We start from the raw sequence: 12538 nt of genomic DNA on the forward strand, positions 1-12538 counted from the left end.
TCAGTCGTAGTTTAGGAAGCGTTCACACTTTTACATGCCAAATCAAAATTGGGATCAAACTGGGACTAAACCAGGACGATAACAGGATCAAACCAAGTCTACATCAAGACTAAATCTGAAGTAATCACCCATAGCGTTCAGCTCCACTCAAATGAAGTTCACAGTGCTAGCAGTTATGGGGCAAATATGGAGCTAAGTTCTATATTAGGAATATGAAGTTAATTTAAGGATAAAACTGTGAAATAAAAACCAGGATCATGTAGAATAGGTTAATACAAACATTTTAAGGCCAACAGCAGAAGTTTTGGAGAGTAGGGCAACATTTTTTTCAATGTAAAGTCAGGGTTGATGGAGCTGAAAGTATCCCAATGTTCATTTCCTGTTTGCAATAGGGGTTAGCTATGTCCATTTACACACAATCTATGGTTAGAACAAAGCCTTAGAACAGCCACTTGCTTAGAAACACATTTTGAAGTAGTCTACAGTTTATAGCTGAGGAAAACAGACAATAATATTGAAACAATTTATCACACCAACACATTAACCAAAAAGCAGGATTACACCCTCAAAAAACTATTCTAAATGTACAATATAGCTAAAAAATATTAGCTGCTAAAAATAAATATCAGAATGCAATACTTTAGTAGTTAGGATACAGAGTATGAGTCATAGAAGTTATTTATTCAACTCTCTTCCGCTGAAATCTAATTGTAGCACAAAAAAAGAACAAAAACTCCCCCACAAGTTCAAAGAAAAAGTACACACGATAAATATTGACCTCAAAAATAATTGTTCCATCTTTCAAATATTGAACAATAAGTCGATATAGTAATTATCATGACAGGCTTAAATAAGACAATTGTTCTCACTGGTGGAGCTGGAGCTGGACACGCTGGACGAATCGCTGCCCGGTGATGGTGTCTCTGAGCTGGGATCCCTTCTCTGCAGCCCCCCCTCCACAGGCCTCTCCTCTGGGTCTCCTCTCACGCCCTCTGCCCAGCCGTTCAAGTTACTGAAGGTGATACGAGCGTTCAGGATGTGGTACAATGGGATCTCTGCACAGACACAAGTAGGACATACTGTACATATATTTGATTATCTATGACATTTCAAAGCGTTGTTTCCCCGTTGGTGCTAATTATACATGTTCTCTGGGTTTTTCCTCTACAAATGTCAACTCTAGTCTGCACCTACATTCCTTTCATTAGAGACTTGATATTTAAATAGAAGAACATGGGTCAAATCTACTGTACGTTGTTACTATAACTATCAAATATCAATCGATCATACTTCATATATACAGTAACCAAAGTGCTTTTCATAGAGACAATTACAATCCTTCGCTCACACCCACTCACCCATAACCAGCCAACTCCACTTCAAACCACAGACTGGATTGTAGCCCGCCTACAGACACCAGTCACATGTACACTCCCACCCACAAACATGCTGTGTCACTCATTCTAAATTACAGACTTTAGGCTATAGAACTACTGTTAGGATAAATGACTAAGCTTAGGTATTTTGTATAACCACTTCTGTAGTTCATTATTGTACCGAGGTCATGTGAAGATACTCATAGAGACTCATAGATACAGTCAAGACAAATGCATGATATTCCAATCTATCTAATAGCAAACTAACTAAATAGGACAAGAAAGAGTGAAAGGGATGATGTCATGACTTGTTAGCCAGATAACACCCCGAATGGAGTCTGATTGGACTGTGCAACAAAGAGGCACTAAGTCTAAACCATGTTCGCCTCCCACTATAGTTTGTGTATAAAAGTCATTGTATAGGCGTAAACATTGAGTCTCTGCATGGAAATGTCAGAACAGACTCCTTGTACAAGTATGGCTTTCTAATATTGGAATAAGTAAATTATCTGGACTTAATTTCTGTTTCAAGTGTATTTTTTATCTAAACAAACTAACGAACACGAGAGGAGAGGAAAAGGCTGTTTTCATCAACACTACTACTACTACTACTACTATTACTACTATATTTATTAGTATTATTATTAGTATTAGTATTTTTATTATTCTTAAAATGTAGTATCTAATTTGTATTCATATTTATGCATATTTTCATAGCTAAACATCTAGTTTTAAAAGGAGGGATGTAACAATAACCGAAATATCGTGATATCATATCGTCAAAGTTCTCACAATAATATCATGGACCATCACAATATATCAAATTACAAGTCTCTTTGCTTAAATTAAGAGTTATGGTGCAGCAATAGGTAAAAAAAGACAGAGGGAACTACATAGACCATGATCCTTTGCTCCATTTTAGCGCAGACTACATAAAGAAAGAAGTCTTAATTCTCTGGATTAAGTTATGTCATGACATTTTAAGAGGAAAAAGTAGAATATTCACAGTTTTAGCTGTTTAGCCAACACAAAATATCAAAATAAATATCGTACCGTGAGATGTATATAGTGAAAATATCGTACCGAGATTTTGTTACATCCTTGATCGTGAGCCTCCCATCATATCGTGTGCTTTCCCATGATATTGCACTGTGAGGTTCATACCATGATGATATTGTATCGTGAGACTTGGATATCGTGACACCCCTATTTTAATAGCTATTTGGAATCCTTATTTATTTAGTATATTTTTGTGTTTCACTGTTTCCACACTGAAATTTGCAAACTTACAAGGTTCTTGTAATATTTTTCTATTTGACTACATTGTAAGTGCCCAGAATGACAAAAAAAGACCATTGTCACGAACAATTTATAATGTCCTCAAAATAGAACCATATAACAGGAAGCTGAAAACCATGAATATGCTACGTTATCTTCACATAACATACAGTTCTTAACCTTTCCACCATTTTCCCATTTTCCCATGATGCCTTGTGCCTCTCACCGATCTTGACGGGGAATCCGGGCGGCAGGCGCAACGTGATGAAGTCTCGTAGTTTGGCGAACAGAGCGTTGGAGATGGCCATGAGGTCGATGATGGGCACCACCTGCTCCGCCAGAGACAGGGGGTGGGACTCACACAGCCACAACTTCGCTTTAAACCTGCAACAAACAAAATACAACGAATGTTAATTAGGCAGTTTACATCAAAATTGTGTCACTTTTTACACTTTTACCCCCAAATTATCTGGCGTCACTACGTCCACAGTTGATAGATTGGCTGTTAGGTTGTCAATCAAACTCCCTATGTCTCTAGTGTAACAGACTCGCCCGTGTGCTGGGATTAGGCGGTTTATGCAACAGTTCATAGAGGCTTTTTTAAACTGTATCTTCCTCGCACAAATTTTGTTGAGATGGTGGACAAGAATCCACGACCAGTTCACGGCAAAAGAAAGTCAGTTTTTGAGGTTGCTGAAAGAAGAAGAGGAGGGGAAAAGGAGCAAAGCCAAACTGAAGAGATTTTTGAAGATTCCTTCCAGCGATTGCGCGACTGAAGCAGACGAAGGGTCTAAAAACTGAGGCATTGTTCGCTAAATTACTTCTAGACAGGTCACTTGAACAGTAATTCTGAACACGCACTGGCTGTAAACAATCGTGATTTCTAGAGTAAGGAGGCGGGAGGAGGTGTTTCTACTGAGGGAGCTGTGGAGGATGAAGGTCGTGTCATGCATGCACAACATTTGAAAAAGGACTGTCACAGTATTTCTCTTCCCTTTAAAAATCCTCTATACAACCTTTAAAAGAGACAGCATAAGACTTTGAATTCAATAAACATGACCATACTGGGGCCCCAGATACAAGGTGGACATGATCAAATCAAATATAGCTTTTATTGTCAACAATTATAATAATGATTTATTCTTAATCACAAAAACATTGGACATGATGGCCAAGTTTATAAAACTGTAAAACAGAATGAGCCTCACACTATTCTCTCAGTTTGGTTGCCAGTTTCAGTGCTGAAATCAGCTTGGTTTAAGCCATAGACTGTATATATAAATGGACATAGCTAACTCACTGGCAGCTGTGTTCCAAATAGGAAGTGAGCATGGAGGCGCTTCTAGCTCGATCGATTCTGGCTCCAATTGACTTTACATTGAAAAACTGTCACCCCCCCTCTCTGTAACTGCTGCAGTGAGCCTCATCATTGTGGTCTTGAAATGTTTGTATTAACTCCCTCTGCATGATTCAAGTGTTTTTATTTAGCTTTTATTTGTTTATAAACTCTTATTCCTAATATGGGTCTTGGTTCCAAATTTGCTCCTATAACTTCTAGCCTCATAAGCTTCATTTGACTGGAGCTGAACGTTATGGGTCATACTCACTTTGTTCATTACTGCACAGTTTATGGTTTAAACCGAAAAGGACTCTCTCTGATCTGAATGACAATAGTTTACCAGCCACAAAACATCACTGAAAAATGCTGATTATTTCAATATTGGACTTTCTTGCCTCAACATAAAATGTGAGAATTTGTTATATTTCATGGTCATGGGTGACAGCGAAAATTGATTTCATGAGTAAACAACAATAGTCCACAAATCTGCTCGAGTCGTACCCAAACTGAGACCAATCGATTCACAATTTCACTTGTAATGAAGCACAGACTCAGGGCTGCACACTGTCAGTGTGAGTTAGACAGGAGCTGCTGCACTCTAAAGACTGACAGGGGAAATGAACAGGGTTTCCCACTGTTATGCCGTATATTAAGAGTGTGCTATAAATACTGCACTAATACTGAAAGTCAAACAGTGTAATACTGTATATTCTGGCACATATTTATTTGTATTATTTGTATTTATTTATCCTCTATTTAACCACAATAGAGAATCCTTAATAGTTGTCTAATTAGCAGCAGATAGTGCTCTCACCTCACAGCAGGAAGGTCTCAGACTCCTGGGTAGAAGTTACATTCAACCAAACAGCACTATTAAATTTAACTTTAGTATTTAACATTGCTGTTAATGAATCATTTCTACTTCTTTTTTAATTACTGGGACCATTCTCTAAGTAATTTCTTTCCTTTCTAAAGGTGCACTATGTAACTTTTCTGGTGGAGTGTCAGTTTTTTAGTCACCTTTGGGTCTTGGTGGTGAGCTGACACGGGTGTCCGATGTCCTTCTGGGTTTGGGATGGGTTGAAGTACTCCTCTGCTGTGAGCGCAGATGGATTTGTGACAGCAGGACACGACATCTGCGTCACCAAGGCCTGTCAAAAGAAATATGAATATATAAACATTGGACAGACACATTTAAACAAGTCATATATGGCCAGTGTAAAGGCTTCTAGATCATGTAGAAGTGGATAGCAATTAGTTAGCAATACTGCACTCTATTGATACTTATGTCAACATTCCCTGGGGGTGTAAAGCAAACTGAAAGCACTACTCTGTCTGTGACCAGAGTTAGACTTTAATTTGAGCTTTGCTTCTACACAATTTCAGAAAAAGCTGACTTAGTTGGAACAACAACAGGTGAAATAATTTGTATTGTTAAACAATTCTCTCACTCTCTTAATGTTTTTGTTGAAAATCAAACATCTAAACAGGACCATGAACACTCATATTGATCACGGGCTCCTGAGAAAGTGTTATTAAAATCCATTTTGTGTTTTTTCTTGAGTTTTCAGATTATCATAAAACTTTTTTGGCAGTGTTTGCTAATGTGTGCAAACCCAGGCTAAAATGTACCTGTACCTAGTTTTATAACATGTCCTCTCTTTTCAAAGCTTCTGTTTACTATTTTTCTGTGTGTATCTTAAAATCTGCAGAGTGTTTTGTTTTTATTTCAGACTCAGATGTTGAGGTCTAGACAGCTCTGCTCTGACCTTTCCCACTGCTCCAGAGAACTGCAAAATGCCATAAGACCCATTTCCTTTAGTCAGCAGCTCTGCGGAGGTTTAGTACGGATAGAGAAATGCACACAACGCATAGAGACTGTGTGGTTTTAAGACTTTCAACCCTATATAGAAATGTAAAATCAATATATAAAATACAAAATACTGGAAGAACTGAAAGAATTCAACAAGCGTCAAAACTCAAGATAAACAAATGTCATACAGTGGGGCAAAAACAGCTCATCACAGACACTATTTAAAGTTTTACCAATGAAATAAAAATGTAAATAAAAATCCACACACCTTTTTACAAAACAGACAAGCAGTATAAACACCAACACAGTCAAGTTGTTATAATGTTTCCTCATCAAAAACATACCTGGATTTGTGTTTTGTTTCATTCACACCCTGCTTATTTAGAGTTCTTCTCTCAAACAGGAAATACTCTGTTCCACCGTGTGATGTCATGGGGTAATACAGGAAATGCTGCACTGTGTTTTTAACCTTCACACAACTTCACTAGAATCATTTGGATAATTTCAACCCTGGAATGGCCAAACTCTACAGAATTAAAGGTAAAATGAGCTGTTAACTGGAAAACTACCACTACATGACATCACAAGTTGGCACAGAGCATTTTGAGCTAATAATAAAGGGTTACTCAAATGTAGGTGAATGGAACAAAACACTCCCCAGTTTGTTTTTGATGAGGTAAAAACATTCTGACATGCCTAAAAACTAACAAGAATCAATTTAGTGTAATATAGAGTCTTTAAAGCTCCACAGTGTAACTTATTTGGTCCAACACTTTCTTGTCTCCATGAAGATGTTATTGCTTTGCCTGGAATGTTCCACAGTATGGCATTACACTTACTAGTATGTAGTATCTATATAGCATTTATTCAAATACAGGTATTTTTATTGCTGGAAAAATACCTTACCTTTTTAGTGTTAACAGGCTCGCTTCTCCACAGTTTTGACCTGCAGCTTGGCCTGGAGCTTGTCTCCTTGGAGATAAATAAACTTAATACTGTACTGTGGAACATTCAAGGCAAAGCAATAACATCTCCATGAAGACAAGCAGATAGTGCACCTTTTACTAGAAATGTTACATAAAAATCATAAAAAATTTGGTTAGTTCAGAAAGTGTGTACTCACTCCATTGTTGGGGCCCATGTGTTGTTCAGCAATGCCCAGGAAGTTCTGCAGTGGAGTCCTCCCACCTACAAATAATTCAAACATACAATAATTGAAGCTTTATTCATATAACCTTTGCTGTGTTTCTGATTATTTTTAATTTGAGTTTTGATTAAACTGTCAGGTAAACCTTCTTTATGTTTTATGATCACCCTGCATTGTGAGATCAACTACAGCAGCCCATCTGATCTGAAAAAAGCATGTTTAAAATACACCATAAAATCTTTTTTTTTAAGAACAAGCACATGTAGTAATCCAGTCTCACCACAAGGGGTCAGAGTATTTGATGGTGTCAAACAAGATGATTTTTCTGTTGAACCAACCCTGTGTTTTTTTTTTTTTCCCAGCTGAATTGAACTTATTTAGTTACCTTAAAAAGACAATGAAGTTACTTGTGTATATGCTGTATAACATCCCAGTGGCAGCAGCTACATGCACACTCCAAATCTCCAAATCTCATTATTGTCATATTTCTGGACATTTAATGACATGTAAACAACAAAATCATATGACTTCTTTCTGATCATGCTTTTACTCGCATCAGATTTTGTGGTTTTCATGTCAATCCTAAAGTTAGCCGCAGCCAGTGACATCAATAACTGTGTACTGATTCTGAGCCCTACCTTTGGGTTTGTTTTTATTTTGATCCGTCAAATGATCCGTCCTGGTTCTGGTGATCAGCTCCACATTGGACGCTGCGTACACCTTAAACAAAAGAAGAAGTGCATTTATCATGAATGATACTAACAAATATGACTTTATGTCATATTAAATGACAGCTATTAAAAGTCTGTATTGTTTAAGTTTAGGATACTAATACTGAAAATGGATTTTTAATAAGACAAAATGAAAACAAAATCCACAATTCACATGAGGGGTCATATTTCCCAGACCTACTTGAATAAAAATGGTTATAACAAAGCTTTCCTGATTTCTTTTATAGGGTAGTCCTGGTCCCTGAAGAGAGTCTTTTGTACATGTTTGCAGTGCTGGGGAAAACTGGCTATACCACTATGTCATCAATCTCTTTTATAACACCAAAAGGGAGGCAGAGATCGTTATTCATCTACATTTCTTATGATTCCTTCTACAGCACAGCACCATGGGAGATCCTCACTAAGCTACAGTACAGGAAATCTCTCATCAAACATTCAGAGGAGCCCCGTATTAGAACAAACAGAGGCGCTTCAAAGTGTCCTAAAAGGAGCGTTGTGTTTTTCGACTCTCCCGTAGAGCAGAAAATAGCTGTATTTCAGACAGTGTTATTTTACAGTAGGATTTGTCTGAGCCGTTTTAAACTATGCTGACAGATGGAGCTGACACTTCACTTTTAGCCTTTCAAGAGGTCAGGAAAACAACCAGGGTCAGCGATAACGGCGTGCGACACAGGCAGAAAGGGTACTGCAAAAAGTACTAATATCCAGGCCTATGTATTTACTCTCATGCAATTGCAAGAACTTTAAAATGCTGTATATTATTCCTGTATGTAGTATTTTTTCATTATTGTTATAGCTCAGTTGTACAGTAAAGCTAATTACGGTTATTACTACTATTGATACTTGAGTGTGTACTAACTGTAGGCACTGTTCTGTCTGAAGTGCTGTCTATGGTTACGTTTACACTGAAATGAATCACCTTTTCACTGTATCGTAAACAATTTGCGTCCACACAGCTTTTGGCATATTTGTTTACATTTTACAGAAAGGAAACTTAAAACCACATGGCTAATTTGCATAAACTGAGAGCTCAAAAAACAGCTCGTTATTGTGCGCTGATACGGTTCAGCTTCTGTCGGACTAAAGGATACGACTCAGTAGAATATATGTGTTCTTTCTGTGACAGAGGGGTGTTCTGCTGATGGTGAGTCTGTTCTGTGCTTCTGTGGTTTATATTAAACTATTCAGAGATAATATGTCTGCAGGTCATACGCATAGACGATATATATGAATGAACATATATTCTAGCCTCTTAGTGTTTTGGCGGTGAATTACTTCACAGTGCATAGACCTACATCAGCGTATCAGCGCATCAGCATTTTCAAGCGTCCACACAAAACCGGACCAGATTCGTACTCAGATGAATTCGTGGAAGCACCAGATCATTCTGTCTCTGGAGCTGTTTTCTATCGTATTAGTGTGGATGAACACTGCATTTGCAACGAAAACAACTCAAATACGTACTAGTGTGGATGGGGCTTATATATTACTTAAGGTGGTGTACTTGATTTGTTTTGTTTTAAAAATATAAAAAACAAAACTAGTTCATTTTAAACTGTTTGCAGCGGTCAAAAAATATTCCTCACTTCCTAATTATTTACTGCAATGACTTTATAAGTTTTTGGAGAGCTTTCAGAGTGAAGGTTTGATGTCATAGTAAAGCAAACAACAACTAGCATGCTAACAGCGCATTATTTCCAGGTGTGAATGATAAAAATGCTCTAATCAGATGCAGACAGCGTTAAAATTGTGTGAATGAAACAAAACACAACTCCAGGTATGTTTGCAATAAGGCAACAACATTATAACATAGATCAGAAAACAGCGTAATATGAAATACTTCTACTACTGTAATTATTTTTCTAGGTTCTTAAGCCTTTTGAAATTATCTGGGGCATAAATTCATCACATTTTAACATGTCCTCAGAAGCTTAAAATAACTGTGATTCTGGACAAATCTCAAAAAGAAGAGGCCTGACTAAAAATATGAAAAACCAGACACAGAGCAGATATAGTGCGTCTTGTTAACAGTGACTTTACCTTGGCTTCGTATCCGTTCACCATTTCCGTCTTCTCACTCCTCCAGCCCAGAATTCCCGACTTATTCCTGGAAAAACATCAAAACAGATCACGTCAAAAACACTTCTGGGAAATTCCGCAGCAAAGTATAAATTAATCAAGTTCATAGTATTTGCTTCAGATAGTCACAGCATCGTCTTACTCTTAGCTACAATAAATTCTTCAAGCGTCAACATTATAATTAAAAACGTGCTCATATACTATGCAATGAATGTATAAAATTCAACATTTAACAAATAATACGTTTGATTTAGAGGTTAGAATCATTTATTATAAACTCACTACTGACCAAGATCTTCAAGGAACAATTTTAGTTTAGTGTTATATTACATTAGCCTGATTCATCAGCCGGTTTCACTTCGTAGAAGTGCAATTTTAGAATTTGTTCGCTCGACGGTAGGTGGATACTTTTTTTCATTTAACCAATTGCTGCTATTCAGTATGTAATGCGTCACTAACGGGGCTAACTGGTATATTAAGCTTTTCCCAAATCCCGTAGGAAGAAGGACAATAACGCCTTTCCCCTTGATAAAATTCAGCAAACATTCTCTTTATTCCGACTTTAAATCCTCAATCTCGGGAATCGTTGCCAACACAGAATGCATAGCTCTTCGCTGATTGGCTGGTGCCAAACTTGCACTTTCGGGATTTTTATGAACTGTCTATGTATTCCGATTCCTGACCTAGTTGCTGGAGAGAAATCAAATTGAGCGGAGGCACTAGGTGGTGCCAGCCTGGCTAATATTACATTACAATGAGAAAATAATCCTTGAGCAAGACACCTTGTATTTGCTCTGTCTGTTTCTGTTGATACTTTGCAGCTGGTGTCATCAACATTCAATGGAGAGTGAAGCTAACTGAAAGCACTTCTCTGTCAGAAGCTCTGTTGCTCAAGTTAGATTTAATTTGAGATTTGTTGTAATACATCTGACCAGAAAGAACTGACTTACTCGGAACTACAAAAGGGGAGTTGAGTTTGATTTTTGGTTTCCCTCTCAAATAAGCAGGACCATGAATGTTCATACTGATCACAGGCTCCTGAAAATTAAATCCGTTAAGTATTTTCTTCTTTAAAACTTTTGTCTTTGTTTCCTAATGTGATGTCACTGCAAGGTATCAATATCTCATTAGACTTTAAAAATAATTGACTCTGAATGAAGTGCAAGAACAAAGAACCAATTAGTAACTTGCGCTGTCACATGACCTACAGTACCTTCCCAAGATGCATTTCTGTTTATTAACAAGTTTACTGTACAAAGGTGTCTCAAACAATTGTGATATCTTGCAAAACTGGATCAATATTTTGAAACAGTGACTTGATTTTTTGTATCTATTAATATTTTTGGTAGCACAGTGGAGCTCCTGTATGACTGATGGAGGTACTTCCCCAGCTCTCTGTGCGTGGTCCATGAAACTTCATAAATATATTATCGTCATGCCGACAGGATGCTGAGCCAGGCAAGGTTCAGGTGACACATATCAGGCAGGAAGATGCACACCTCAGCCTCCATATATGGGCGTGTAAGCATTCTTTCCCATCCTGCATCTCAGGGCTCCGATCTGTCTCTGTCTGTGTCTATATAGATGTCTATTTCTTCTTGTTTATAGAGTTCATACCAGAGATATTTCACTTAATGTTAAACCAATGGAGATTTAAAGATGCCATACTGATTAAACAAAGCCTTCATTAGAGTTGAATGTTTTGGGGAAATATTTAAGTGCATTTTTTCTGACAAGTACTACATTTCAGTTTATGATTTATGTTTTGATAGGATTCTGTTCACATTTTAAGTGTGTCCCAAAGAATTGACAAAAAAACTGAATATAAGAATCACGTTTCAGAACATATTTTTGTACAGGTCTACTAATAGAGAATTAATATTTTTTATGCAGAATAAAATTGGATATTGTGTTGTTTGTGGAGTAAATTATAGTGCTTAAAAATGATTTTAAAAATGACAGTCTTTACAATTTGCTAATTGCAACCATTCGAATTGATTTCAATTCATCCATCCATTTTCTTCCACCCATTTTCTTTCAGTTCAGTTCAGTTTTGATTAATATCGCAGCATATACATTCAAAAGTACTGCTACTACTACTACCACTACTACTACAACCATCACAACTACCACCATTATTACTACTACCGCAACTACTGCTACTACTACTACTACTACAACCACTACAACTACCACCATTATTACTACTACCACAACTACTGCCACCACCTCCATTACTACTACTACTACTACTACTGCTGCTGCTACTACTACTACTACTATTACTACTACTACTACTATTACCACCACTACTACTACTACCACAACTACTACTACTACTACTACCACTACTACAACTACTTGTACAACAACAACTACTACTACTGCCACTACCACTACTACTACTACTACTACTACTACTACTACTACCACTACTACTATTACCACCACTACTACAACAACTACTATAACTACTGCAACTACTACTACTCATACAACAACTGCTACTACTACTACCACCACTACTACTACTACTTGTACAACAACAACAGCTACTACCACTACTACCACCACCACTATTACTACTACTACTACTACTACTACTACTACAACTACTACTACTACTGCTAATACAACAACAACAACAACAGCTACTACTACTGCCGTTTTAGCTTTTATTTATAGGCCCCATTTTGAGGACTTTTCATCATTCAAAACACGCATATATTGTGGTGAATTTCCAATTGCTATGGCAACAGTCCTATTTTGGGGTTA

General features: G+C 37.2%; 1 protein-coding gene across 1 annotated transcript in view; it reads right to left on the bottom strand.

The window, feature by feature from the left end:
• Nucleotides 1–12538, bottom strand: part of ankrd13b (ankyrin repeat domain 13B) — a 63713-nt gene that overhangs the window by 9573 nt on the left and 41602 nt on the right. Inside the window, exons 7-12 of the mRNA XM_020923973.2 lie at nucleotides 9725–9791; nucleotides 7592–7673; nucleotides 6930–6994; nucleotides 5014–5144; nucleotides 2881–3038; nucleotides 870–1055 (exon numbers count right to left, since the gene is read on the bottom strand). Coding sequence (XP_020779632.2) covers nucleotides 870–1055; nucleotides 2881–3038; nucleotides 5014–5144; nucleotides 6930–6994; nucleotides 7592–7673; nucleotides 9725–9791 — 689 coding nt within the window. The remainder of the gene's footprint in view (nucleotides 1–869; nucleotides 1056–2880; nucleotides 3039–5013; nucleotides 5145–6929; nucleotides 6995–7591; nucleotides 7674–9724; nucleotides 9792–12538) is intronic.

Source organism: Boleophthalmus pectinirostris, unplaced genomic scaffold (assembly GCF_026225935.1).
Source record: "Boleophthalmus pectinirostris isolate CB_2022bp ecotype Guang Dong unplaced genomic scaffold, ASM2622593v1 HiC_scaffold_9, whole genome shotgun sequence".
NCBI lineage: Eukaryota > Metazoa > Chordata > Actinopteri > Gobiiformes > Gobiidae > Boleophthalmus > Boleophthalmus pectinirostris.